The sequence below is a fragment of the Vipera berus genome (genome assembly GCF_964194415.1).
Source record: "Vipera berus genome assembly, chromosome: 15".
NCBI classification, from domain to species: Eukaryota; Metazoa; Chordata; class Lepidosauria; order Squamata; family Viperidae; genus Vipera; species Vipera berus.
In genome coordinates this window covers 9,554,683-9,582,486 of record NC_138218.1, presented here as the reverse complement: position 1 = coordinate 9,582,486, position 27,804 = coordinate 9,554,683, and the positions used below count along the sequence as shown (strand labels likewise).

The following is a 27,804-nucleotide window of genomic DNA, read 5'->3' as shown; positions in this document are numbered from 1 at the left end:
TTCCACCCTAAATAATGATTGGCTTAATTGTGGTTTCACCAAGTAAACCATCATTAGCTGTGTGCATAATGGGTTTTAAACAAACTAGTGTTGCCCAGCACATAAGCCAAAGCAAGCCATGCTGTGGCTGTGTTCGCATAACGTGTTTAATCTTGGTTGTAATTTTTAATTAAGATACTTGCAATTATAAACAGTTGGACATGGGTGTGCCAAGGTGATGGCTTGACCTTCAGCTGCATTTATATAAGGCCCCTAACCTGGTTGGTGAATTATGCCCCTTGCATTGAGTCACCAACAGCAAAATTAACATTACCCTGATATAGTATGTGATGCAAATAGTGGTTCTGGCTTGTCAGTGAGTACACATATGTCTTGTTTGCATTGTGCTGTCATTGGGCAGATCTTGGCTTTTGAAGGAAAAATCTTGGGCAGGAGCTCTGGCAAACTTGGAATCAGCCCTCCCCTGCCTTAGTCTGGATAATAATCTGTTGTCTGCCCCATCCAATGGCAGGAGTAGTTTTCCTTGGGCAACGTATGATCCAAAATGGATAAAATGCTGAATTTTTGGCATTTGATGCAGGGGGTGGAGAGTGGGGGAGGACAGTGGTTACCAGATGGTATGATGGACGGCCCATAAATTTTATAAATTTGTTTATTTATCCCTGGCATTATTGACTGTTGCCCAGAAAAAGGACTAAGCCGGAGCCGAGAGCATCCTCGCGCTCTTTTCTGTCTCCCCCTAGCAACCGCGGGCGTCTCCAGGCAACGGGTGGAGAGGGGACGAGGAAGCCGGCTCGTGATTCCCGCGGGTTCTCGCGAGACGAGGCCTCTCCGCCTCTTCTAGAGTTGTTACCAGGGAAACCGGAGACGCGGGTTTCGCGAATTGGAGGTGGTCTTGGGGATGGTGGGTCGGCTCTGTCGGCGGGGGGGGGGGTGAAGGCCGAAGGTTTGACAGGGCGGGGGGGAGAGAAAAAAATATTTTAATCCATTTGTTTCTAACCCCGTCCACTTTCTTTTGCGTTTTCTTCAGTTAAACCCGCGATGTGCAAATCCAGCAAGAGTTCACACGTGCTTCCCATCGCCACTACGGTGGGGGTTGCACGTGTCCTCCCCAGCGGGAAGGTCTACAGGCAGATCTTCGATGACGAGGTGCGAAGACTGCAGGAGCCGAAAAGGGGGAAAAATGGTTCCCACCACCTCAGCTTTGTGGCCTATTTGTGAAATTCCTTCTTATCTTTAGGGGATGGAGGCATGAGGGATGGAAATAATAATAATAATAATAATAATAATAATAATAATAATAATAATAATAATAATAATAATAATAATAATAATAATATGAATAATATGAATAATATGAATAATAAGAATAAGAATAATGTTGGAAGGGACCTTGGAGGTCATCTAGTCCAACCCCCTGCTCAGGCAGGAAACCCTATACCATTTCAGACAAATGGCTGTCCAGTCTCTTCTTAAAAACTTCCAGTATTGGAGCAATTCACTGCTTATGTTTTATTCTCCCCCCCCCCCCGTCAAAAAAGGGGGGGGATTAGTCAATGGGATTTGGAAGAAGTTTGCTTCCCCCTCCCTTTTTAGCTGGAATTCCTTCCTGCCTTTCTTCCCTCCCTCCTTCCACCTTCTTTCTGCTATTCTTCCTTCCTGTCGTTCCTACCCCTCCCTCTTCTTTTATGTATTTATCTTTATTTCTTTCTGTATTTTATCCCTTCTTCACTCCCTCCCTTGCATTCTACAAATGCACACAAGAGAACTAGGTTACTTCTGTAACAAATATCTGTAACCTTTTGCTCTTGAGTTTAATAAGCAAATAAAAACATAAACATATAAAACTCAAACGACACCGAGTATTTCTGTAGAAGTAGCAAATCGAATCACCAAATCCCAGAATCAAAACTTCATTTTTGTCTTTATCCAGCAAAATCTCCCAAAGTGCTCTCCATCCAGAAAGAAAAATGGTCATTTTTTTAAAAAAAAAAAAATCTTTAATCGAAGCGGCCCGTTGTGCCATTTTACTAGCCTTATCAATGTCTTGTCTTTTTTTTTCCCCCCTTGTTTGATTATTTTATTTTGGTTTTGTTTAAATTTCCTTTTTTTACTTCTTTGTTTTTCGTTTACGGTTGTGAGCTGCCTAGAGTATCCCCACAGCAAGATGAGGGGGGTAAATAAATATAATCCTCATGACCATCATCGCAGCCAGTTTTATTTTTCTTCCTTTCCCTTTTGCTTTGCCAAGATCAACCTGGTGCACGCTCTGGGGAGGGCTAGGAGCAAGATCAGCCGGCACAAAGTCCTTCCAGGAAAGATTCCGCTAGTGAAGGATTTGGAAAAAAGAACCAGCTATGGATTCTTGTCCGAACGCCAGCAGACGTGGATCGAGGCAATGCCCAATGATCAGCTCACTGAAAATCCAGTGCAATACAAGTAAGGGAGGACAATATTAAAGAGGTTGTTAAGTACAAACAGTCCTGTATATACAACAGTTCATTTAGTGACTGTTCGAAGCTACAATGGCAATAAAAAAAAGTGGCTTACAACCGTTTTCCACACTTAACGACCATAGCAGAATCCCCCTGGTCACGTGATCAAAATTCGGATGCTTGACAATTGACTCATGTTTATGACGGTAGCAGTTTCTCCTTTTATGACCTTCTGACAAGCAAAGCCAATGGGGGAAGCCAGATTCACTTAACAACCGTGTCCCTAACTTAATAATGGCAGTGATTCACATAACTGTGGCAAAAAAAAAGATCGTAAAATGGGACCAAAGTCACTTAATGAATGTCCCACTTATCAACAGAAATTTTGGGCTCCATTGCGGCCGTACATCGAGGACTTTACCTATAAATCACGAGGTTGTTAAGGGAATCCAGCTACGCCTACTTGATTTTGCTCGTGGGAAGCCATCTGGGAAAGCCGAAAACGGCAACCTGTGTTTTCTAAGAAATGCCTCGGCTAAATTTGAAAGTTTTCCGTTTTCTGTTGCAGGGAGGCTATGACTGTGGCACGTGTGAAGGCTAAAGAAAGTGAGAATGTAATTGCCGCGAGGGAAGTCAGAGGCCTTGCCGATGTCATCAGTAAATATCAACATTTTTAACTGGACATTGCTGTGTGTGGTGAACTGAAACATCCTTTTTTAAAATTTAGTAATATCAGTGCAAAACCCCAGTTTACGTTTAGGAATATGGGAGAAGAGTCTTATGGTTGTTTTTTTAAGATTTAGTTTTTATCGTGCCTTTATTGTTTTTATAAATCACTCAAAGTAATGAAAGTACTTAATACTCTTTCCTCCTCCTACTTCCCCCACAACAGCAACCCTGTGAGGTGGGTTGGACTGCGGAGGAGTAGCCCAAAGTCACCCAGCTGGCTTTCATGCCTAAGGCAGGACTAGAACTCCCAGACTCCGAGTGGTTGACCCAAAGGCTTGTGTGCCTAAGGCTTGACTAGAACTCACCATCTCCTGGTTTCTAGCCTGGTGCCTTAACCACTACACCAAACTGCCTCTTGAATCTGACTCTTTTTCCTATTTTTGTGGCTGGTAAGAAGTTCAGGAAACAGCCTTTTTCCCCCAAATCCAGCCTCTTATATTTAGACAAATAATTAAACCAACCAGGGCTTCGCCCATTAGCAGGAGGAGCCTGATCAGTGTCTGAAATCCATCCTTCCAGTTTCAGAGAAAAGAACCAGCAGTCTCGTGGAGCGTATCTACGAGAACAAAAAGTTGTCTTACGAAGAAACTGTGGCACAATTCAGGCAGGAGCTAGCACGCGTCGGAAAGGTGAGGCGGCTGTTTTAAGCCCTAGCCAGATTTTTATTTTTCCTTCTACAGGTAGTCCTCAAGTTATGGCCGGTCGTTTTAAATGGCCAAAAAACAAAAAAAACCCAGAAGAGTGGATTCGGATTTATAACCGCGAGGTTCACCTAGACAACTGCCGTTAAAAAAAAATGGTTGAAAAATCAGGTCGGGTCGACCAAAACTACTTAACGGCCAGAATTTCGGTCCCAATTGAGGTCATAAATTGAGAACTACTTCTAATGGTGTCATAATCCTCTGTCATGTGTCAAAACCCTACTTGGTTTTGCTTCAGGAAATAGAAGAACGTTACGTGAAGCCTGGGCAATTATTGTTGACCCAGTTAGAAGAATCGGATCAGGCTTTTGAATCCTTTTTTCGTGCCTCTGAAAGTGACGTCACTTTAATCTCCTACACTATACAGGTCAGTGGGTGCTTCCTTTTCCCGAAAATCTCAGTCGCCACTGCTTCATTTTCCCACTTTTGGGAGCAGATAAACCAGTTTGATCCAGACCATTTTTATTTTTATTTTTTTATGTTATTCTTCCAGCTTTCTGCTGGAAAATTGTCCCTTGCAGGGTGTTTTTAGTTCTAAAGCTGCTGATTGCTGCCTCTTTCTGGGACAAACAATACATGGAATCCTCGACTTGTTTAGTGACCGTTCAGAGCTACTCACAGCAGTGATAAAAAAGAGATTTCGGACCGTTTTTCACACGGCCGTTGCAGCATCCCCAGGGTCACATGATCCAAATTCAGACGCTTGGCAACTGACTCCTGTTTAGGACATTCGCTGTATCTCCCGGCATCATGTCACCCCCTTTTTGTGACCACTGTGGAAGTCGGCTTCATTCACAACTGTGTGACTCATTTAACAACGGCAGCGATTCGCTTAACAGTTGTGGGAAGAAAGGTTGTAAAATGGGGGTAAAATTCACTTAGCAAACAGACGTTTGGGGCTCAGTCGAGGTCGCGAGCTGAGGGCTCTCTTGTCGCTGGGTAAGAGGCATTTTTCCATGGAGAGCTGAAGTGAAAACTATTCCGGATGTTCCTCCTAAACCTGTCTTTCTCCAGAATAAAATTTAATTTAATTTTAATTTATTAATATTTCTATACCGCCCTTCTCCCGAAAGACTCAGGGCGGTGTACAGGGCAAGAGTAAAATACAAAATTACAAAAGTTAAAAGTAATTAAATATATGCCCGTTAAAAGAACAATTAATACATAATAAATAACCCCAATAAAATAATAATAACCCCCCCAATCCCCCCTCAGGCCAGGCCGGCTTGTTCGAACAAGTATGTTTTTAGGTCGTGGCGGAAGGAGCGGAGATCGGGCGCCGTCCGGAGCTCAACTGGTAGCTGGTTCCATAATTCTGGGGCGCCCACAGAGAAAGATCTCCCCCTGGGGGCCACCAATCTACATTCTCTGACCGGTGGCACCCTGAGGAGGCCCTCTCTGTGGGAACGCACAGGGCGGAGGGAAGTTGATGCCGGCAGCAGATGTTCCCTGAGGTACTCCGGCCCCATGCCATGGAGGGCTTTGAACACCATTACTAGAGAGGAGAAAGAGGAGGAAAATTAAAGAGACTAGCTATGTCAAAGTCTCGTCGCAGAATGTTTTGTGCCGTTAACGCTGCCGGGCTACAAAGACGTCACTTGTGAATGCAACGGGTGTCACGCCGCATTTCTTCTTTCCAGGACTTTGAGAAAATGTGGGGTCTTCTCCTTCAAGAGACCCAGCAAAGAAGGCAGTGGATTCAAGAAATGGATGAAGCTTTACGCCAGGCCGAGGTGGACCGAGCAGAACAGGTGAGTCGCTGCGGAAGAGGAGGGCTAAATATATAAAGAGGAGACAGAGAAGAGGGAGCTGATCCAGTCTCCAAAGCCCCTGAAGGCAGAACAAGAAGCAACGGATGGAAATCTGTCAAGGGGAGGAACAACCTAGAAATAAGAAGGGGGGGGGGAAATCCCAATCCATCAGTGGAATGGCTTCCCTCCAGAGGTTGCCGTTGCTCCATCATTGGAGGTTGTTAAGATAAGATTGGCCGGCCATTTCTTCTGTAAAGGTTTTAAGAGTCTCCTGCTTGAGCAGGGGGTTGGACTAGAAGACCTCAAGAGGTCCCTTCCAACTCTGCTTTTCCGTCATATTGCTTGCATTTCCAGATCACAGTCACACTGAGCAAATACACCAAGATGCTGGAGGACCTGGCCTATCTCTTATCCTCGGATGTCCACAGATTCATACACAAGGAAGCCATGGTAGAATCCTCCTTCTTAAGATCTTGGGGGTGGTGTGTGTGTGTGTGTGTGTGTGTGTGTCTGCAGTAAGCACCACTTGAAACATCGTACAGTCGTCTTCCGATCGTTCCTTTACTGACCATGCAAAGTTAACAACGGCACTACAAAAAGCGACGCATGGCAAGTTTTCAGAGTTACAACTGTCGTAGCAGCCCGTGGCGATGTGACCAAATTCAGACGCTTTGGCGACTGGTGTGTATCTACGACGGTTGTGGCATCCCGGAGTGTGTGTGTGTGTATGTGTGAAGTGATCCCCTTTTGCAACCCAAAACAAGGGTGTATTCCTCTACTTACGAGCATAGCTGAGCCCAAAATTAGCGAGAGGGTGGCTAAGCGAGTTTTGCCCCCTTTTGCGACCTTTCCTGCCACCGTTGTTATTAGGAACACGGTTGTGAAGTGAATCTTGTCAGAGGGTCGCAAAAGGGGATCACGTGCCTGCAATGATCATAAGTGTGACTGCAACAGTCCTAAGTGTGAAAAATGGCCATAAATCACTTTTTCCAGTCCTGTTGTAACTTGGAACGCTCCCTAAGCGACCTATACAAATAAATTATTTATTACGGTAATAAATAACAAATAAATAAATAAATAAAATATACACCTAACTGGCTGTCTCACACCTGCCCCTAGATGATCAACCAAGCTCTCCTGGCCAATCGGAGGGCGATCTCTAGGTTGTTCCTTAACCTGATGGAGGCTGAGCTCAAGCGGGATTCCTTTTATCGCCGTCAGCTGGAAGAGAGGAAGGAGATTTGGAGAGCCGTGCAGAAGAAGCACATCATTTCCAGCTTCCGGTGAGGAACGGGCCGAGGCGAGAGGGCAGGGTGCAAGGAAAACTTTGTGGAAGGTCTTGCGAAGCCCACGAGTGGCAGAGGTCAAGACTGCAGTCCAGGATAGAGGAGGATCTAGCGATCTCTCTTAACACACGGCCCAGGTCACGGGGGATTCGGACTTTGAAACGGATCCTTGGATTTTGCTGCGTTGGCAAGCAGCTTGTTTTCCACACACACACACCCTTCTTGTTCAGTTGCTAAATTGTGTCCAACTCTGATTTCGTGGACCACACATGCCAGCCCCCACCCCACCCCGCCCCCACCCCCGGTCTTCCACTGTCTCCTGGAGTTTGCCCAAATTCACGTTCGTTGTGTTGATGACCCTATCTAACCATAAGCCGCCCTGAGTCTTCGGAGAAGGGCGGGATATAAATGGAATTAAAATAAAAATAAAATAAATAAATCTCCTCCTCCGGCGTTCCCTTCTCCTTTGGCCTTCCCTCTTTCCCAGCATCAGTGGCTTCTCCAGGAAGTCCTCATTGGGTGGCTTGCCCAAAGTTGGCTACATTTGAGTAAACCTCCTCCTCCTCCTCCTCCTCCTGACTCTGCACCCCATTTGGCGTCTTCTTTACTTCTTTTAAGAAAGCCAAACCATCATCTGTTCCTCGTTCAATCTCATCGGAAGTTTGCTTTCCGTCTTGCAGAGAGTTTGTGGAAAGCGAAAGAATCCAGAACCCCAAAGCTGTGGAAGGGGAACTGGAGAGCATGCTAGAAGAGCAGAGGTCGCTGGCCCAAAAGAGACGGGAGCATTTATTCTCTCTGGGGTAGGCGAACCTAGAAACAGGGTGCAGCTTCTTTTATAGAGGGGGCCCAGACCCTCCCATTCTTCCCATTTTTCCGAGGGTGCTCTCTTACCCTTCCACCCAAGGCTTTTGTGTTTTCAGTTCAGTGAAGCCCTCCCTCTCGTCAACACATTTTCTTTTCCTTCCCCCCCCCCCCCCCCACAGCTACTTGTTGCCTTTGAAGCACACCAAGGCCGAAGTCAACGAATGGTACGAGTCCCTGGTGGACTTAAATAAACAAATAGGTAAGGAGCTGCGCCCTCTGGCGATCGCAATGATAAGGACGACCACGGACGGTTTGTATCCCCCAACCAGGGGGCTTCCCTGATTCCTTCCCTAAAACAACAGCCCTGTGTGGTAGGCTGGGCAGAGAAGAAAGAGTTGATGACACCAAAGTCATCCCATGGAGCTGAGACTTGAGCTTCCTTTCTTGTAAGTCAGCACCGCTACTGGCATATTGCACTGCCTGCCAGTAGCCTAGACTTTAAAAAGGCTTTCCCAAAGTCACTCTTTCTCTCTTGTTTCCTTCCTTCTTTCCCTGCTTCCTTCCCTCTTATTCTCTCTCCCTCCCTTTTTTCCTTCCTTCCTCCCTTCCCTCCCTCCCTCCCTCCCTCCTTTGCTCCCTCCCTCCTTCCTTCCCTTCTTCCCTCCTTCCTTCCTTCCCCCTCCCTCCTTTCTTTGCTCCCTCCCTCCTTCCTTCCTCCCTCCCTCCTCCCTCCCTCCCTTCCTTCCCCCTCCCTCCTTTCTTTGCTCCCTCCTTCCCTCCCTCCTTCCTTCCTTCCCTTCCTCCCTCCCTCCCTCCCTCCTTCCTTCCCTCCCTCTTTCCTTCCTTCCTTTCCTTCCTTCCTTCCATCCTTCCTTCCTTCCTTCCCTTCCTCCCTCCCTCCTTCCTTCCTTCCCTTCCTCCCTCCCTCCTTCCTTCCCTTCCTCCCTCCTTCCTTCCTTCCCTTCCTTCCTCCCTCCCTTACTTCCTGTCTCGCCTGAAGACACTCACAACGTCCAGTCCATGATGAGAATTCGCCTCCAGTACGAGAGGGTCTGTCAGGAGTGTTTGGAAAAACTCCAGGAATGCAAGGTGAGCTTTCCCTATGCTGGACTGTCACTAAATGAACCGTCGTAAGCCGAGGACAACCCGGGCTCTCAATCTAAAACTTATCAATTAGGCTATTTCCGTTATAAGTGAATGTAAGACAACCATCGTTCTTCCTTTGAATAAAACGCGAACTTTTTTTTCCCCTGGATCCCAGGGGTGTTATGGAAACAGCTAGGATGCCTTGGCTGCTGAGAAATTGCAGGCCAACAACTCGGTTCTTTTTTTTCTTTTTTCCCCCTTTTTCTCCCCCCCTCCCCTCTCCCTTTAGCAAAATCTGACGGACATGAAGATTTGTAGCCCCAAAGAGGCTGAGAAGATTGTAAACCCCAATTTCTATCAGTTAATCGGGATGTTGCAGACTCAATTTGAAGTCAAGATAGAGAAGATGGACGTAAGCGTAGCCTTCTTTCTCCCATCAGTGGGACAGGAAAGTTCATTAAAAGAAAGGAAAAAATTGGGGTGGGAGGGATGGAAAAAAAATATCATTAAAAGAAATGGGAAAAGAGCCAGTTTGGTCTAGTCTAGTGGCTAAAATCCAAGGCTAGAAACCTGATGAGAGTGAGTTCTAGTCCTGCCTTAGTCATGAAAGCCAGCTGGGTGACTTTGGGCCAGTCCCCAGGAGACTGAGAAGTCTAGTCCTGCCTTAGGCACGAAAGCCAGCTCGGTAACTTTGGGCCAGTCACCAGAGAACTGGGAATTCTAGTCCTGCCTTAGGCACGAACGCCAGCTGGGTGACTTTGGGCCAATCACCAGGAGACGGTGAGTTCTAGTCCCTCCTTAGCCATGAAAACCAGCTCGGTAACTTTGGCTCAATCACCAGGAAACTGGGACCTCTAGCCCTGCCAGCCACGAAAGCCACCTTGGTGACCTTGGGCCAGTCCCCTTCTCTCAGTCCAGGCCCCCTCACAGGGTTGTTGTGGTGGAGAAAATAAGAGGAGGAAGGCACCTTACTTACGTTGACTGCCGTTATAAAAATAATAAAGGCTGGATCATCATAACATTTTTAAAAACTGGGAGAAAATGTCTTTCCTTGGGCCACTTTGTTTGTTTAGATTCAGCTTTTTTCCTCCTCTCTTGGGTTTCCCTGCTGAGGACCGTCTCCTTTCCCATCGCTTACGCGGATCTTTTCTCCTTCTTCTTCCCGATTGTTCCAGGCTGACTTGGAACACCTGGCTAAAAATACAGAAATCAACTGCAGGCACCTCTATCAGTACTTCCAAGAGGTCTTGGGCCTCTTTGATGTCCACCAGCAGAAACTCACCCAACAGGAGAACGATCTTCAGAAAGCTTTAAACGACTGTCGGTGCAAGCACGAAAATATGAACAAGGTCAGAGCACTGGTCCAAGTGTTTGTGTTTGTGTGTGTGTGTGTGTTCGGGGTGTGTGTGTGTCCAGGAGGAGATTCTACAACTTCTTTTTTTTTGCAGACTACAGAAATTGGATCTCCAGGGAGTAATTTTTCTGCCCTCCTTTCTGTCTAATTTGAAAATTCTCTAGAAGATGCAGAACGCTCTCTCTCTCTCTCTCTCTCTCTCTCTCCTCTTTTTGGAGGATGCAAAAAGAACCAAATTTATTTCGGGGTGATCTGCTTTTGAACATAGGCATTGGATTATGGGGCTTTGTTTTGAGGGGTGGGAGGGCGAAATGCCAAACGGCCAACTTTAGAATTATTGGGAAGAACATTTAGAAGAACATTTATTTGCAGGCTGATTATTACAGCGTGCTCCCACTGTACGTCAGCTAAAATCATTCTAACGTGCAGCTCTTTTTTGTTGTTATTGTTATTGTTATTATTATTACTGTGAGATGGTCTCACGAGGCCGATGTTTCGTTAAGGTGCTTCCAAGTAAAAAGGCATCACGCAGGGATGCAATCATTCAAAGCTTTATTTAACGATAAAGTAAATAGAAAGAGTTCCCTGGCATGGAGGCATCCATGCCTGGGTTGAGCTCATGGATCAGCAAGCAAGCAAGCAGAAGAAAGAACAAAGAGAGCAGAGAGAGAGCAGCCCCTGAGCAGAGGTTTTTATGGGGGGCCTCGGCCCCTCCCTTACCAATTAACTCTCTCCAATGGGGCTGCAGGGGCCGGGGACCCCTGACCCACCAGTGGGAGCAAAGAAGCCTTTTTGCTCCCATCTGATGACCTTTTTGGGGAACTGCCATGGCTGGCACAAAACATCTAACAATTACGCCTCTTTGTTTTCTGTGTGCGCAACCAGCTAAGGGAAATGAATCTGGATATAGCGGTGGACAAACTCAGGATGCAAAGCACCGATGAAAAACTGAAAGCTTATCTCGAGAAGGTTTATGGTGCCTTGGACATCATTCGCAATGGGTACGTGAAGGCCTGCCTGAGTCGCTGGGAGGGATTTGGGCCCATAGGCCGGAGAATGGCGGAAGGCTCGTTCTGCCACTAATATTGTTGTTGGGACAGTTTGGAGGAAGGAAAGGTTCATTCTGCTGTTTTTATTTTCTCAAGGTACACAGTCTTCCATCAAGATCTCTTGTCCAAAGTGATGGCTTACCCAGGCCATGTTCGGCACCAACTTCTTTCCTACAGTGCGACCGTCAGTCGCTATTTTTACATCCTGGGCAGCTACAAAGGGGTAGGCAGGAAAACAGATCTGTTCATAACGACACGCGTGAAGCTTAGCCCAACTGTGCCCTGCTTCGTACAGTGGGTGAACCCAGCCCCCAGCGGTGTTCAGAGACAGCATTCCCAGTCCTTTTGAATCCTGGTTTCGAGCAGGGGTCCCCAACCCCCGGTCCGTGGCATGCCAGCAACCGGTCCTCACAAACAAGCAAAGTCCCATCCGTGGGATGTAGGCAGCATACAAAACCACACACCCTCCGGTCCACGGAAAAACCTAACTCTCCACATAACCGGTCCCTGGTGCCTGAAAGGTTGGGGACCTCTGGTTTAGAGGACCGAAAGAGCAGAATACAGAATAACAAAAGTTGAAAGGGACTTGGGAGGGACGAGCATTTTAACAAATGCGTTTGAACTGCGGTTCCCCAACCACAAGTGCAAAATTACAAACTAAGGCCTGCTTTGCCGTCCGAGTCTAAGCAGATCGTTCCAGTCTCTTTACCCTAACCCTGGGACTGATGAATTCCATCGGTATCGCTCGATGGGCGCATCGGCCATTTATTGAAAGCCACGGCAGACCTCCTCTTAATTGTTCCTTTGCTGACCTTGCGGGGAAGCAGTTGTGGTTTTTCAAAGAGGTGACTCCCTTTCTCCCGCCCCCTCCCCTTTTATTTTCTCCATTATTATTTTTTTAGAAGACATTAAGGAAACCAGGAGGCTCAGGTGAAGAAGGAAAGGAAGAAGGAGGTAAGGACTACTTCCTATAAAGTCCTTTTTCAAAAACAGGTAAGTCCCCGACTTACTAACTGGAATCGGGACCAGAATTTCTAACGCTGACCATCTTGGTCGTTAAGTGACAGTGGCAGAGTCCTGGGGTCACGTGATCCCCTCCGTCAGCCTCCTGACAAGCAAAGTCAGTGGGGGGGGGGGGGAAGCCAGATTCATTTTAACTAACTTAACAACCACAGTAAATCACGGTTGCCGACCACTGTGGCAAGAAAGTTTGCAAAGCGGGGGCCAAACGCACTTAACCCCTTAGCCGCCCGAAATTTGAGGCTCAGTTGTGAGCGTAACCCATTAAAATTTTATTTTAATTTTATATTGTATTGTTTTTACATTTTGCCTTGTAAAACCGCCCTGAGTCCTTCGGGAGTAGGGCGGGTATATAAACCGAATAAATAAATAAATAAATAAATAAATAATAATAAATACCCGACATGTGTGTGTTGGCCACTGCTGAGAGGATGCTGGGAGTTGTAGTTTAGCAGCAGCTGGAAGGCCTCTAGAGCTTTGACTGGGCTGGAATCCCCCTTGTGCGCTTTGACCAGAAACAAAGGAGGAGACCGAAGAGACAGAAGAGGCTCTGGAGGTTTCCTTGGAGAAAGAGAGTGACGAAGGGCTGCCTCTGGAGGAGATGGAAGGAGTTGATCACACCGAGGAGGAAACCGAGCAGGAGGACATGGAGACCTCTTCTCCCAAGACCGACAGGGGCGGCGCTGGTGGAGATGACGTAGAAAGATCAGAGGAAGGCAAGGCCTCGGGGCCCAAGACTGAAGATGCCACAGAACCGGCTCTGGTGAGCTGGGATTCTCCTGGAGGATGAGCGGACACCCCACGCTTCCTTGCCCGTCGATTCCAAGGAGACGTTCCCGTCCCGTTTATTTATTTAATTTGTTCCGAACCCGCCTTTGTCGCCTTTACAAATGACTCAAGGCGGGGAGCTTATCCGACACCCCTTCTTTCTTCTCTTATTCCCTACAATAACAACCCTGTGAGGTGGGTTGGGCTGAAAGAGAAGGACTGGCCCAAAGTCACCCAGCTGGCTTTCATGCCTAAAATGGGACTAGAACTCACCGTCTCCTGGTGACTGGTCCAAAGTCGCCCAGCTGGCTTTCAGGGCTAAGGCGGGACTAGAACTCACCATCTCCTGGTGACTGGTCCAAAGTCGCCCAGCTGGCTTTCATGCCTAAGGCAGGACTAGAACTCACCATCTCCTGGTGACTGGTCCAAAGTCGCCCAGCTGGCTTTCATGCCTAAGGCGGGACTAGAACTCACCGTCTCTTGGTGACTGGCCCAAAGTCACCCAGCTGGCTTTCATGCCTAAGACGGGACTAGAACTCACCGTCTCCAGGTTTCTGGCCTGGTGCCTTGGCCACTAGACCCAACAGTCTACCTAAGGGGGTGAGAACGTAATCTCCTCCTCCTTCTCACTCCTTCCCCAGCCCTTTTGTATAAAGAAAAGGGAGAGAGCCTGCTCCTTCTGTTTTGAACTCTCTCTCTTTTTTTCCTTTCAAAAACCAGCAGCTCAGCCTCCCCTTTCCTGTTTCCTCCTTCTGCAGACAAAGGATTCGGGCGAGAAGTCCAAGCGGAAAGAGGTGATTGAGGAATTCTTCAGCACCTCCAGCGGAAACACGTACAAAGTGACGGAGCACTTGAAGAAGTCTAAGCTCCGGAAGGCCGAGAAATATCACCTGGGCAAACTGAGAAGCGGTTCTCTGCCTTCCTACCTGGAGCAGGTGTATCTGTCGGAGGCTTTCTTTAGAGACGTCAGAAGACAGTAAGTGCAAACCTCTCTCTTTCTCTCTCCCTCTCTCTTTTTCTTTCTCCCTGTCTCCCTCTTTCTTTCTTTCTTTCTTTCTTTCTTTCTTTCTTTCTTTCTTTCTTTCTCTCTCTCTCTCTCTTTCTTTCTTTCTTTCTTTCATTTTTTCTCTCTCTTTCTCTCTTTCTCTTTTTCTTTCATTCATTCTTTCTTTCTTTCTTTCTTTCATTTTCTTTCTTTCTTTCTTTCTTTCTTTCTTTCTTTCTTTCTTTCTTTCTTTCTTTCTTTCTTTCTTTCTTTCTTTCTTTCTTTCTTTCTTTCTTTCTTTCTTTCTTTCTTTCTTTCTTTCTTTCCTGCCTGGATGTTTTCCATATTTTTCCTTCCTTCCTTCCTCCCTCCCTCCGTCCTTTTCTCCTCCTCTCAGAGTCGGAATCTGGATATGTGGGTTCCACTTCACTTTTCTTAGGTTTTTCTTTTCTTTTCTCCAGCAACATGTACCATAACATCTGGAATACAACTCCCCCCCTCTGCTTTTCCTTCCTATTGTTACTGTATTCTATATCCAGCACTTTTTGTACCGCTGTAGAGATATCTTCCAGCATGTCCCCCTTTTTGCCTTCGGCAAGAGTCTTTCAGTTGTAGACACTTCAGCCCCCCCTCCTCCTCCCCCGTCCCCCAAGGATCTGCTCTCCAAGATCTTCTCAACCAGCTTGGTCCTTCCTTCCTTCCTTCCTTGCTGTGCTTTTTGAGACAGGACCAGTGCGCGCATACACACACACACACACACACACACACACACCATTCTCCTCAAACCGCCTCTTTCTCGCCCTCCCCTCTGCTCCGCCGGCAGTATCCGCCTCCAGTTCTTTGAACATTTGGAGAAGTGGTTTGATGACACCTTATCCAGCACCTGGGTGGTGGTGGTGGCCAAGAAGGAAGAACTCAGCTCCGAGCTACAGCTGCGCCTCCATCTTCACGAACCCCGGCGGGAGCGCATCGAGAAAGACGTATACAACGTCCGGATGGGTACCTGTTTTTGGGTTTTTTTTGGTGTTTTTATTTTTAATCCTGTAGCCAGGATCCTTTCCTACCCACCCCCAGGAGTCAACTGGACTATTCTTGCTTTTCCTTTGAAGACATTTCGCTTCTCCTCCAAGAAGCTTCTTCAGTTCTGACTGGACGGCGGGGGAAATGGGAGGATTTATATTGCTTGCTTGCTTCCGCTTCCCTCCCCATCCAGTTAGAGCTGAAGACGCTTCTTGGAGGAGAAGCGAAACGTCTTCGGAGAAAAAGCAAGAATAGTCCAGTTGCCTCCTCGGCGGGGTGGGGGGGGAGGGGGAGAGACACCTTTGGGACCACCGGCACCACTTTTACTCCTTCCCTCACTTTAAACTTGGGAACGTTTCGTCTTTTTCTCTCAGCGGAGCTGCGGATTCACAGCGACCGCCTGAAGCGTCACTGTGCCGGCTTGGTCGAGTTGCTGAACAAGGAGAAGAGCGCCTTCCTCAAGATTCGGGAAGACCACAACGCCATCAGCAGATCTTTCCGAAACCGGATCATAGACATGGAGAAAGTCTTCCAGATGGAAAGCCGGGCCGAAAAGTCAGTTTGACAATTCACCTTGGGGCTGGCTGGTGCTTCTCAAGCTTGAGGCCGGCGTGGCTTGGTTTCTCATCCCTCCCCCTAATTCCTACATTCCCTCCCCCACCCACCCCCGTTGCTAGTGTCAGGTTGTCAGCTGGCAGTGTTTGGCTAGCAGAAGGACAGCCATGACACCAGCTCCCCTTCAGAGGTGATTTCAAAGTTTTTTTTTAAAACAAGTTTTATTGGGGGGGGGGTTTCAGTTAAAATCTACATATTTAGAAAGCATCACGATGACTGGGTAATCAGAGATTCAGTAACAAGAGTTTTCCGTACCTAATTTCAGGTTAACATTATCCAAACATCCTTCTCAATTTCCCACCTTCAGAGGTGATTTTGAAGTCAGGGCTTCTCTATCCGCTCTCTCCTTGGTAGGGTGATGGCCCTCACCCGCAACTTACACATGGAGTTGCTGAACCACGTGGAAGTACTACAGGTCTCCACGCGGAGCTACCGGCAGTATCTGGAGGAAACTTTGGGGAAACTGCGCGATTGCAACACGGACTTCCTGAAAGCCTGCAGGTACCTAGAACACAGAACACCGCCGAGTCGGAAGGGACCAGGGAGGCCTTCTAGTCCAACCCCTTGCTCAAGTGTACCATTCCAGACCCAAATGGCTGTCCACCTCCCATGACGGAGCATCTGCCACTTCCAGAGGCAGGCTGTTCCATTGGTTAATTGTCCTCCTCCCTGTCTGGGAATTTCTCCTTAGCTCCAGGTGGCTTCTCCCCATGATGAGTTTCCACCCGCTGCTGACCCCATCCTTGTGGGGGGGGGGGTTTAGACTGTTTTCAGATGGTGGGAACTTCTCACCCGAGGAACTGGAGGGCTTCATGAAACAGCTGCAGAAAGAGAACTCGCGCATAGAGTTTGTCGAAGGCTTGATCATGATCGACATGGAGAAAGCAGAGACCGGCTACCTGGAGCAGGTGAGCCCCTGAGAGCCTCGCCCAAACTGCCGGAGTTGGCTTTCATTCGATGTCTGTTCGCCGCCTTGGACTCGGCCCTCAGCGGGATGGGCGGCTTGCAAGTTTGATCAAGAAAGTAAAAAAAGCAAATAAGTAACGATTGTCCACAATCAGCTTCCTCGGGGGGGGGTGTGAATGAAACCCTCCTGCTGGGTGACGGGGTCCCAATTCCTCCCAACCAGGCAACCGAAATTATCAGCAAGTTTGAGAACAGGTTTCGCTATCTGGCGATGGATCGAGTCTTCTTGGAGAAAATCCAGCGGTTTCTGACCAACATTCAAGTGAAAATCAAGACGGAGGTACCCAGAGAAAAAGATTCCTTCCTTCCTTCCTTCCTTCCTTCCTTCCTTCCTTCCTTCCTTCCTTCCTTCCTTCTTTCCTTCCTTCCTTCCTTCCTTCTTTCCTTCCTTCCTTCTTTCCTTCCTTCCTTCCTTCCTTCCTTCCCTCTTCTCCCCTCCCTTCTATCTCAGTTCCCTCTTCTATTTCACCTACTTTTTCTTTCTTTCTTTTTCTTTCTTTCTTTCCTTCCTTTTTCTCATCTCCCTTCTATCTCTAGCCTTCCTTCCTTCCTTGCCTCCCTCACCTTCCTTCCCTCTCTTCTATCTCACTTCCCTCTCTCCCTCCTTTTCTTATCTCCCATTCCTTCCATCTCTCTACCTTCCTTCCTTCCTTCCTTCCTTCCTTCCTTCCTTCCTTCCTTCCTTCCTTCCTTCCTTCCTTCCTTCCTTCCTTCCTTCCTTCCTTCCTTCCTTCCTTCCTTCCGTATCTGAACCTTCCCGAGGGAATGCGGTCAGTCTGGCAAGATTCTGGCGACATCAGGGACTAAACCATAAGCCTTCATGCCTGGTTCTTCTCCCTCGCGCCTGGCTGAGGACCAGCTAGAGAACACCTTTGCTTTCTTCCGTGAGATTCATCTAACTGTGAGGTGGGGGGTGGGGTGGGGTCTTTTCACTTTCCAGGTGGCCAAATCCAACTGGCAGACCCAGACGTTGAATAACTCCTTGGAGAAGTTGGTCAAGAGGATCGATGCCTGTGCCCACCCAAATGTGGACAAGGAAGTAAGTCTGAAGGGGGCCTGCCTCAAAAGACCAGCATGAGACCACAGTCCGGTTCGTTCTCTCTCTCTCTCTTTCTTTCTTTCTTTCTTTCTTTCTTTCTTTCTTTCTTTCTTTCTTTCTTTCTTTCTTTCTTTCTTTCTTTCTCTTTTTTCTTTCTTTCTTTCTTCCTTCCTTTCTCCCTTCCCTCTTTCTTTCTTTCTTTTTCTTCCTTCCTTCCTTTCTCCCTTCCCTTCCTTCCTTCCTTCCTTCCTTCCTTCCTTCCTTCCTTCCTTTCTTCCTTCCTTTCTCCCTTCCCTTCCCTCATTTTTCTTTCTTTCTTTCTTTCTTTCTTTCTTTCTTTCTTTCTTTCTTTCTTTCTTTCTTGTCTTTTTTTCTTCTTTCTTTCTTTTATTTTTTTCTTCTTTTTAATTTTATTTTATTTTTATTTTTACTTTCCTCAGAGCATCACTCCAGAAAGACTTTACGAATTTGCCAAGCTCGTCATGGAAGAACTGAAGAAGAGATGTAAATACCTCAACTGTCAGCTCCGGATACAGGTGACAATATTTCTGCTGCGACGGTTCGTCTGCTCACCGTTCTCGCATTTATGGCGGTTGCCGTGTCCCGGGAGTGGTCAGGCGATCCCCCTTTCGGGACCTGCTGACGAGCAAAGTCAAGAAGGGAAGCCGATAAACTTAACAGCCGCGTGACTGACTTAACCCCTGCAGTGATTCCCTTAACCCAGAAAAGTCGTCAAGTGGGGCAAATGCCACTTAACAACTGTCTGACTTAGCCACATAAATTTTGATCTCAGTTGTTCCGGCCTTCTTCCTTCTCCATTCTCATCTCTTAGGAACCAGAGATCATTTCTGTGCCGGTGATCTTCGCCCAAGACTCCCTCATAAGCTCCACCCCATCGGCTATTTCGCTTCCGGACAGCAAGGTGACCGTGATGGGCATGGAGTACACGCCCGTCCTGAATCCGAGCAGAATGGGGAAGCCGGCCTTCGATGACGCCTCGTTCCACCTGATCCGAAATCTCACCGGGTGAGCCTCCAGGGAAGACTTGACCAAGCCTCGGGGTGAAAACCACAGGGACTAGAACTTTGTGACGGGTTCTTTCAAGTACTTAACAGCCTCGACTTAACAGCCAGGCATTTAGTGACTGAGAAAAGTGATTTCATGAGCCTTTTTCACATGCCCGTTGCAGCGTCCCCATGGTCACTGAGATCAAAATTCAGACCTTTGGCAACTGGCTCATACTTACGACAGTCGCAGTGTCCCGGGGTGACGTGATCCCCTTCTGAGAAGCAAAGTCAGAAGGGGGAAGGCAGATTCACTTCACAACTGTAGTGGTTACTAAATAACCAGTGTGGTGATTCGCTTAACAAATGGGGCAAGAGTCACTTTACAACTGTCCCACTTAGCAACAGAAATTTTGGTGTGCGTAAGCCGAGGACTACCTGTAGATCCACATCAGTGGGCTCCAAACACAAGAGAGTCAACACAACAACACAATCTCAGGCTACTAAAAGCTTATCAAGTTAACGGCAGCTTACCTGACTCGCAAAGACCCCGCAGCTTATTGTCTTCTGGCCGAGAGCCGGTCAAATTGAAAGTTAGCCCAACCTAGGCGGGACACTCTCTGCCTCATGATCAAGCATTTCCTCGCCTCAGATCAGGAGGCCGAATTTGGGAGCGATGACATTTTCCTGTCTTCCGTTCATGCCAGATTTGTGCGTGGGAGAAAGATGATGGATGGTCAGCACGAAAAGGACATTGCAGGACAGCCTGGAACAGACCGAGCAGGTGAGGAGCAGAACCTGGACGCAGGATGCGGTGGCTTAGCCGTTCAGATGCTAGGTTTCTTGACAGTTTGAGACCCCGGCACCGTGGGATGGGGCGAGCGCCCGGTCCTGCTTCAGCTCCTAGCGCTTCGAGAGCAAGCAAATGCGAGTGGATGGGTGGTCCATAGGGACCACTTTGGTGGGAAGGGAACAGCATTCCTTGGACCTCGGCCTACAGTCATGCCGGCCACATGACCACGGAAGTGTCTTCGGAGCACGCTGGCTCCCTCAGCCAAGAAACGGAGGGGAGCACCTCCCTTAGAACTGGAGACTGCTGGCCAGCGGGAAACCTTTTTAAGGGCAACGAAATTCAGGTCCATGGCTGCCGAGAGCAGACTTTGCCCAACAAGCAGAGAGTCCTTCCATGGATCCGCTGGTTGGATCGGACGGCGGGGGGCAGGCAAGGCAAATGTTGCCTTAGATACCCACCCAGCGTAGACAGAAGGAGACTCTTTCCGTTGGGTCGTCTTGGAATCCTCGGCCGCCATTTCTTGGATCTGGGCTCCCCTGGCTGATCCCTTGCCTATCCTGCTTAGTTCCATCCACCTTTTCCTCTGTTATTATTTCAGACGTTCCCAACCAAGCTTTACCGCCTCTCTTAACTGGGGGCGGTCACCGTGAGAGCCTTCCGTTGGGAGCATCCTATTTACCGGGCAAGAAGTCCAGTTCCAGTACCAAAGTCTCGGAAAGGTAAGGATCCTTCCTCCTCGGATGAGGTAACCAGGTACATCTAGTCTTGCGAAGAGAAGGATTGGGGGCACGATGGCTGTCTTCCAGCACTTTGAGGGGCCGTCACAGAGAAGAGGTGTGTGTGTGTGTGTGTGTGTGTGTGTGTGTGTGTGTGGACCTATTGTCTGTCCATCCATCCATCCATCCATCCATCCATCCATCTCTGTCAATCCATCTCTCTCTATCTCTATCATCCTCTATCTATCTATAAGTTTTCGATCAAGAACTGGACATTTGTCTGAGCTGATATAATGTCTCTGCCTGAAACAGGGCATTGGGTTAGAAAACCTCCACGGTCCCTCCCAGCCTTACAATTCCACATTCTGGGTGAAAAGCGTGTCCTGTTCTCTCCAACCCGCTTTATTTTCATTTTTCCCTCTGGAAAAATTGTCCACGATCCACGGGGGCTTTGATGTGTTTGTTTCAAAGCAGATACGCTTCCCTTGGAAGATTCAGTGGGCTCGCTGGATCCTTTTCTTCCCCAGGAAGCTGGCCCAAGTTTTATTTTAATTTCCAGAGTTTTATCTGGCCTGTGGCATTGATAAAATTAATCCACTACTGGATTAAAGTGTTGCTGGGCTGACAGGCTGGCAGGGCAGCTGTTAAATTGTCTCCTTCGCCATGCAGCGGGAACTCCATCCAAAAATACACCAGGCTCACCAAAGCTGACAGGAAGTTGATGATTTTCGGAGGGCAGCCGAAAGAGACCGAGTAAGTCCAGATTATTCCTTTTGAGACTCCACAGATCTGGAGTTTTATCTGAATTAATTTACTTCTCCAACATGCCACCTTTATTGGCTGGATTTACATATATCCTCATGCAGTTTCTATAGGTGATCAGGTCATCCTCAACGTATGACCACGGTTGAGCCCAAATTTCCATTGCTTAAGCCAGACCGTCGCTAAGGGAGTTTTGCCTCATTTTTTATATTATTATTATTATTATTATTATTATTATTATTATTATTATTATTATTATTATTATTATTATTATTATTATTATTATTATTATTATTATTATTATTTTATTACATTTATATCCCGCCCTTCTCCGAAGACTCAGGGCGGCTTACAAGCTTAGCAGTATTTTATGACCTTCCTTGTAGTAGTGACGCTGCATAGGTCTTTAAGTGTGAAAAAATGCTCCTAAGTCACTTTTTTCAGTGCCGTTGTAAGTTTGAATGGTTACTAAACGTAGTTGTAAGTCAAGGCTGTAAAGTCAAGCCATCCCACCTCATCCCATAGAGCTGCTTAGCCACAAAATATTTTTTAGGACGAGAGAATAATTTTGCATTTGATTGGCCTGCCATTTAAAAAAAAATAAATTATTTTTTTTTAAAAAAAGTCTACTCTTAAGTCATTTTCAGGTTTATTTTGGCACTTTTTCAAAAAAAAGCAAAATATGATAAGATCAAGAAGTAATGCCTCCTTTTCAATTGCTTGTCTAGTTCGGATTACTTTACCGGGATTATCTTCAGCATCATGTGGGACAATTTTGATAATATCATGAACGTTGCTGAGGTAGGAACTTAATTTTTCCCCCCGTTACTATTATTGTTAGTCCCTCCAGTTTTCTTGGCAAGGTTTTTCAGAAGTGGTGGGCCATTGCCTCATTTCTTGGGCTGAGAGAGAGGGACATGGCCCATGGTCACCTCGTTGGCTTCCTGCCTAAGGCGGAACCTGAATTCGGCACCTCCTCGTTTTTAGCCTAGAGAGCCTTCACTGTTTTTCCAAGCTGGCTTACAATTATTAGCACCCTGATTATCATAAACCCCCAGTAAAGCAATTTCAAGGGGAATAAACATCAAGCAATAGATTACTTTAATACACAGCCCTAAGATGCTAAAACATCCAGTTTGTCACTCTGGAAAATATGTGGAATTGTAAAAGTACTTAGGAAAAACAGGAAACACAAACAGGCATGGACTCATCTGAGCCATAATATACGTGAGAGCTGGCTGGGTTTAGTGGTGAAGACTACAGGCCGGAAACCAGGAGATGGTGAGTTCTAGTCCTGCCCTATGCATGAAAGCCAGCTGGGTGACTTTCGGCCAAGCACCAGGAGACGGTGAGTTCTAGTCATACCTTAGGCATAAAACCTGGCTGGGTGACTCTGGGCCAATCACTAGGAGATGGAGAGTTCTAGTCCTGCTTTAGGCATGAAAACCAGCCGGGTGATTTGGGGCCAGCCCCTCCCTCTCAGCCCAGCCAATAAATGCTCAAATAAATTTTAAAAAATACATAAGGCAATTTCCTTTTTGTGCAGAGTCTCCTGAGCAACTGCGAAAAGCAGCTTTCCTTACTCCGAGACGCTCGCTTCTTTTTAATCCTGGTTTAATTCCCCCCCCTTCTTCCTTTTTTTTTAAAAGGAATTCTACAAAAAGGACAAGCATCAGATTACGAAGCCAGACTGTCTGCAGGAAACCTACGACCTTTGCATTGAGGCGTTGGGTCAGAAGATGCTGACCTACCTTTTCCAATCAGAGGAGTACCACGTCGCGTGCATCTCCGGTAAGACCGCATTGATAAACAGGGATTGAGCTGCCCAGGGTCACCTGACCGTGAGAGGGAGGGCATGTAAATTTAATGAGAAAGAACAAATGAACGAACGAACGAATGAATTCTATTTCTCTTTGTGTCCAGTAGTCATTCTGGACAGGTCTATTTCTCTTTAAGCAAATTCCTTCTTGGCATTTTCCCTCTGGCCTTAAAGCTCTCTGAATCTTACGGACATTGCTTTTTTTAAAAAAAATATATTTTAATATAACATTTCTGAATAGTCCCAGGGTTCGGTCACCTGGTTGAGAACTATGCACCGTGCATAATTTCACAATGATGCTGATGCTGATGATAAAATTGGAAGGGACCTTGGAGGTCATCTAGTCCAACCCCCTGCTCAGGCAGGAAACCCTACACCATTTCAGACAAATGTCCTGTCCAGTCTCTTCTTAAAAACTTCCAGTGTTGGAGCAATTCACCGCTTCTGGAGGCAGGTTGTTCCACTGGTTAATTGTTTTCCCTGTCAGAAAATTTCTCCTTAGTTCTAGGTTGCTTCTCTCTTTGGGTTAGTTTCCAACTGTCGCTTCTTGTCTTGCCTTCAGGGGCTTTGGAGAACAGCTTGACTCCCTCTTCTTTGGGGCAGCCCCTGAGATGCTGGAACCCTGCTATCATGTCCCCCCTGGTCCTTCTCTTCATTAGGCTAGACACATTTGCATGACGGATACTGTTTTCTCCCAGGCATGTTGAGCTAAATTGTGGTCATAAGTCGAAGATTACCTGTATCCCCCCTGGTAACATCCCCAACCATAAAGGCCAGTCTCAACACAGAAATCTTCACTTTTTCAGATGACCAAACTCTGATTGCCCCCAATAACCTGACTCCGTTTCCATTCCGTGAAATTTGTCAGAGTTCCGAGTTCAGCTGAAAACGTTTGAGGAAGAGCTTCCTCGTGTCATCCGTCTGGCCATCGGCAAACTTCTGAAGGATCACGAACAGCTCCTTGCCGAGTCCACGGAACAGATCCGGGCTCACCTCCAGGACCAGCTGAAAAAATGGACTGCTATAAAAGTAAGTTATTTTTCAAGCCTCTGAAATATTTTAACCGCCTTCTTTCCTCCCGAGTTTAAAAAAAAATATAAAGTCCCTTGGCAACCATCTTTCCCATTACTGGCCAGAAAGAGCCAGTCTGGTCTAGTGGTGAAGGGAGCAGGCTAGTAACCAGGAGACGGTGAGTTCTAGTCCCACCTTCAGCAAGAAAGCTGGTTGGGGACTTTGGGCCAATCGACCAGGAGACGGTGAGTTCTAGTCCCACCTTCAGCAAGAAAGCTGTTTGGGGACTTTGGGCCAATCGACCAGGAGACGGCGAGTTCTAGTCCTGCCTTAGAACGTGAAAGCTGGCTGGGTGACTTTGGGCCAGTCCATCTCTCTCAGCCCAACCCACCTCACAGGGTTGTTGTTGTGGGGGGAAAATGTCTCTGATGGCCATCCAAGCAGTCTTTGCCCTTTCAATTCAAGGACAAAAACATGGCCCAATTGCATACCAGTTTGGGCCACCCGGACAACATCCCTCTGCTGGAAGCCTTGTGCCAAGAGGAAGAGAAGAGACAAGAAGAGCAAGTGGAGAGCATCCTGATCTGCACCAAGAAGCTGGAGGTACCTCAGAGTCTTTTGACCCCACCTTCCTCAAGGCAGCACTGAGGACCTTTTCAATAGCCTGCAAAGAAACAACCAAGCTCAGAGACTATGTAGGCCCGGAGCCCCGCTAGCCATCTCTTTGTGTGCCATCTCCTTCACTGTTCTGACGGTCACCCCCCACAGGTCTGCGTCATAGAGTGCGCCCAGAAGTTTGTCTCCACCTTGGCCACTTGCACCGAGACCATCCTGATGGAGCTGGACAACAGCCTCACCATTGACGACGTCCAGCTGGGAAGTAAGTCCTAGCCGCTTGGCCACCTCAGTGTCCAGCGCGCACCGAGTTTTGCTCGGGGAAGCAAAACAGACCTCACCCACCCCTTGTTCCTAGGGGTTAGCACCCCTGTTTGGACAGCAAAAGAGGGGGGAGGAAGATAATTTATACAGATAGCCCTCAAACCTACGAGCCCAATTGAGCCCAATAACCCTGACATTTGTTCAGTGGGTTTTGCCCCGTTTTACGACTTCAGTGGCCACCCTTTTAAGTAAGTAACAGGGTTGTTAGGTGAACCTGGCTTCCCCGTTGACTGCTTGTCAGAAGGTTGTAAAGAGGGAAAGTGCAGCCGTCATAAATGTGAGCCAGTCGCCAAGCATCCGAATGTAGATCACGCGGCCCCGGGGACGCCGCAACGGTTGTACGTGCCAAGTACGGTCCTGTCGCGTTTTTTCCAGGGCCGTTGTAACTCAGCGAAGTGTTGAAAAGTCTGGGACTGCCTTTCAGTAGCTTAACAGGCCAGGTGGATGGATTGCAACAAGGGGGTCATCCAAAGGCCTCTTTCTCACCCGATCTTTGTTGTTCCCCCCCTCCCCCAGAAACGGAAAAAGTCAGAGAGAAAACCCTAACTCTGATGCGCCGTAAAAAAGCTGGCCTCTCCTTAGAAGTGGAGGAACGGAAACTGGTGGCCGAACGGGGCAGCAGGTGACGTATCGCTGCCCTCTTTCGGGGGCACGGGGGGGGCGTCCCTCAGCTTGGGAAGGGGGCCCAGCCCGGGACCAAGACCTTAGGTGATCAAGGGATCCTTGCCTCAGCTAGTCCTCGACTTAACGACGAAAATTGAGCCCCGAATTTCCGTTTGCCGAGCAAACAGTTGGAAAGGGAGGTTTGCCCCAGTTGACGGCCTTTTCTTGCCGCAGCTGTTGAGTTAGCAACGCGGTCGTTAAGTGAATCTGCCTCCCCCGTGGACTTTCGCTCGGCAGAGGGTCGCCAAAGGGGAAATCGCGTGACCCTGGGACGCTGCAACGTCTTCAGTTGCCGAGCGTCTGGATTTTGATCCCAGGGATGCTGCAACGGTCCTAAGTCCCTTTTTCCGTCGCTCTTGCAACTTCGATCACCAAGTGGTTGTAAATCAAGGACTGCCTGTATTGTTCAGCCAGTCCCTGTTCTCGAAAGAGGGGTGCTTTCCCCTGAATTGTATCGGAAGAGGGATGGGAGGGAAGAAAGGAGAGGAGAGAGGGAAGAGAGTAGAGGAAGGGGAAGGAAGTAGGAAGGTTGGAGGGAAAGAGGAGGAGAAGTGGGGAGAAACGGGAGGGGAGTGGTGAGGAAAAGAGGAGAGGAAGAAGAGGGAAGTAGGAAAGAAAGGAGAGAGGGAGAAAGAAAGTAGAGAAGAGGGAAGAGAGAGAAGGAGGGTGGATACAGTGAAAGGGGAAATGGACGAGCAGCACCCAAACTTACGTCTATGTATTTATGTATGGTGATATATAATACCTACAGCATTACTGATATAACAAATGTTAAATACCTGAAAAAATGTTTATGTTTCATTGGTAAGTTTGTGGTATATTAAAGGAACTGTGGGGGGGGGGAAAGGGGGTGCTCCCTGGCCTGGTGCCCTTCTATGTTTGACAACTTGGGGGCCTTTTCGGATGATGTTGCCAAGATCCAAGCGTGCAGCAAAACAGGCAACAGGCTTGCATAAGCTTTTAAAAAGAGCAGTAATGTTATTTATCCCTTCGGGACCGCCCCCGCCCCTCCTTTTTTGGGGGGAGAGGGGCTGTTCCTTTGCCTTTTGCAGAACTTGGCCTGGCATCCCGCAGACCACCATCCCAAGTCTCCCGAAGCAGGTGATCTTTCAAGAAACGGCGTCCGTGACCACAGCCAAAACCACGCTGGGCCACGTGGCGGCCGTGGAAGAGCGAGACGCCGTTTATGTGGTAAGCAGCCGGGCTGAACGGTCTCCTGGGACCAGAGAGGGCTCAGCGGGGAGGGAGAATCCGTTGGCTGCAAAGTTAGCAACTTGGGGTGAACAAAAAATGTTTATTCATCACAGTCACCGCAGCCATTTGGTGTGGTGACTCGCTCCCCGGCTCCTAGCGGGCATCGCTAGTGGGGATGGGGGGGTATTTATTTTACGACGATTGGCTTATTTATTTAAGCCACCTATCCCTGCTTCAGCCTTTACTCAGTTAGTGTAATAATACGTGTTGCAACAGAGGCTGCCCAATGAGGAGGAGGAATATGGGCAACTCTGTGGCCCTTAGTGCCACATATTTAATCTCTTCTTGGTCCCTCTAAATGCCAAATATAACCGGATACCTATTTTGTACTTCGGCTTACATTAGAAATTCAAGGAAAAGCTGGAGCTGGAATTTGCTAGGATCAAGGAAGAAAACTCGTCTCACCTCATGAAAACCCAACACTGGGCCCACTGGTGGAAGAAGTCGGTGCAAAAAATCAAACAGCTCTATTTGTGAACCCCGTTTAATCTCCCGGGATCCATGTCTCTTTCCCTTCCCTCCTTTGCGCGGTATAGACCTATAATTTATCCCTGTAGGAAAAGGAATGTTGGTTTGAAAATAAAAGGCTTGAAAATAAAAGTTTCCCAAACTTACCCCTTTTAAGACCCGCGGACTTCGACTCCCAGAATTCCCCTGCCAGCATCGAGTCAGTAATAATTATGACATCATCACTTTTTGTATTTTCCAGGTAGGGGTAGTCCTCAACGTACAAGCAGAATCGAGCCCAAAATTTCCATCGCTAAGCGAGGCAGTTGTTAAGTCAGCTTTGCCCTATACGACCTTTCTTATCACCGCGGTTGCGTGAAATCACCGCAGTTGCTAAATTAGTAACGCAGTTGATTTCGCTTAGCGGAAGGTCGCAAAACGGGATCACATGACACCCCCCAGGACGCTGCGACTGTCATAAATATGAACCTTTTGACAAGCGTCTGAATTTTCATCACATGTACCGTGGGGATGCTGCAACGGTCGTAGGTGCGAAAAAACGACCACAATCACTTTTTTTAAAGTGTTGTCGTAACTTCAAACAGCCACTCAATGACTTGTTGTAAGTCGAGAACTACTTGTACTTAGTAATCCTTATTAGGGCACTATCGCTATTTGTATATTCTAAGCCAGAGGTCCCCAACCTTTTGGGCACCAGGGATCACCGGTTCCGTGGAGAGAGGTTTTTCCGCGGACCGGAGGGTGTGTAGTTTTGTGTGCTGCCTGCA

General features: G+C 47.7%; 1 protein-coding gene across 1 annotated transcript; it reads left to right on the top strand.

Annotated features, from left to right (window-relative positions):
- Nucleotides 1–180: 180 nt before the first annotated feature.
- On the top strand, nt 181–27,161 carry CCDC180 (coiled-coil domain containing 180). Its single transcript, XM_081340006.1, has 38 exons — nt 181–904; nt 1,031–1,149; nt 2,252–2,439; nt 3,004–3,092; nt 3,684–3,793; nt 4,104–4,232; nt 5,506–5,616; nt 5,971–6,066; nt 6,736–6,899; nt 7,583–7,702; nt 7,886–7,965; nt 8,707–8,795; nt 9,082–9,204; nt 9,968–10,141; nt 11,032–11,147; nt 11,292–11,418; nt 12,098–12,149; nt 12,731–12,978; nt 13,742–13,959; nt 14,792–14,967; nt 15,363–15,543; nt 15,958–16,104; nt 16,367–16,511; nt 16,733–16,849; nt 17,510–17,608; nt 18,049–18,144; nt 18,441–18,634; nt 19,320–19,396; nt 20,004–20,124; nt 20,791–20,874; nt 21,612–21,684; nt 22,533–22,674; nt 23,571–23,731; nt 24,179–24,316; nt 24,482–24,593; nt 25,169–25,274; nt 26,368–26,506; nt 26,915–27,161. Exons 2-38 carry the CDS (start codon nt 1,042–1,044, stop codon nt 27,044–27,046), a joined length of 4,782 nt encoding a protein of 1,593 aa, XP_081196132.1. The 5' UTR covers nt 181–904; nt 1,031–1,041; the 3' UTR covers nt 27,047–27,161.
- Nucleotides 27,162–27,804: the final 643 nt, after the last annotated feature.

What these genes read in the sequence shown, in the direction of transcription:
- CCDC180 (XM_081340006.1), top strand. Translation starts at nt 1,042, where the DNA reads ATGTGCAAATCCAGCAAGAGTTCACACGTGCTTCCCATCGCCACTACG. An exon ending in GGACTTAAATAAACAAATAG is followed by an intron (nt 7,966 to 8,706) that starts GTAAGGAGCTGC and finishes TCTCGCCTGAAG; the next exon opens with ACACTCACAACGTCCAGTCC. An exon ending in ATGGAAAGCCGGGCCGAAAA is followed by an intron (nt 15,544 to 15,957) that starts GTCAGTTTGACA and finishes TCTCCTTGGTAG; the next exon opens with GGTGATGGCCCTCACCCGCA.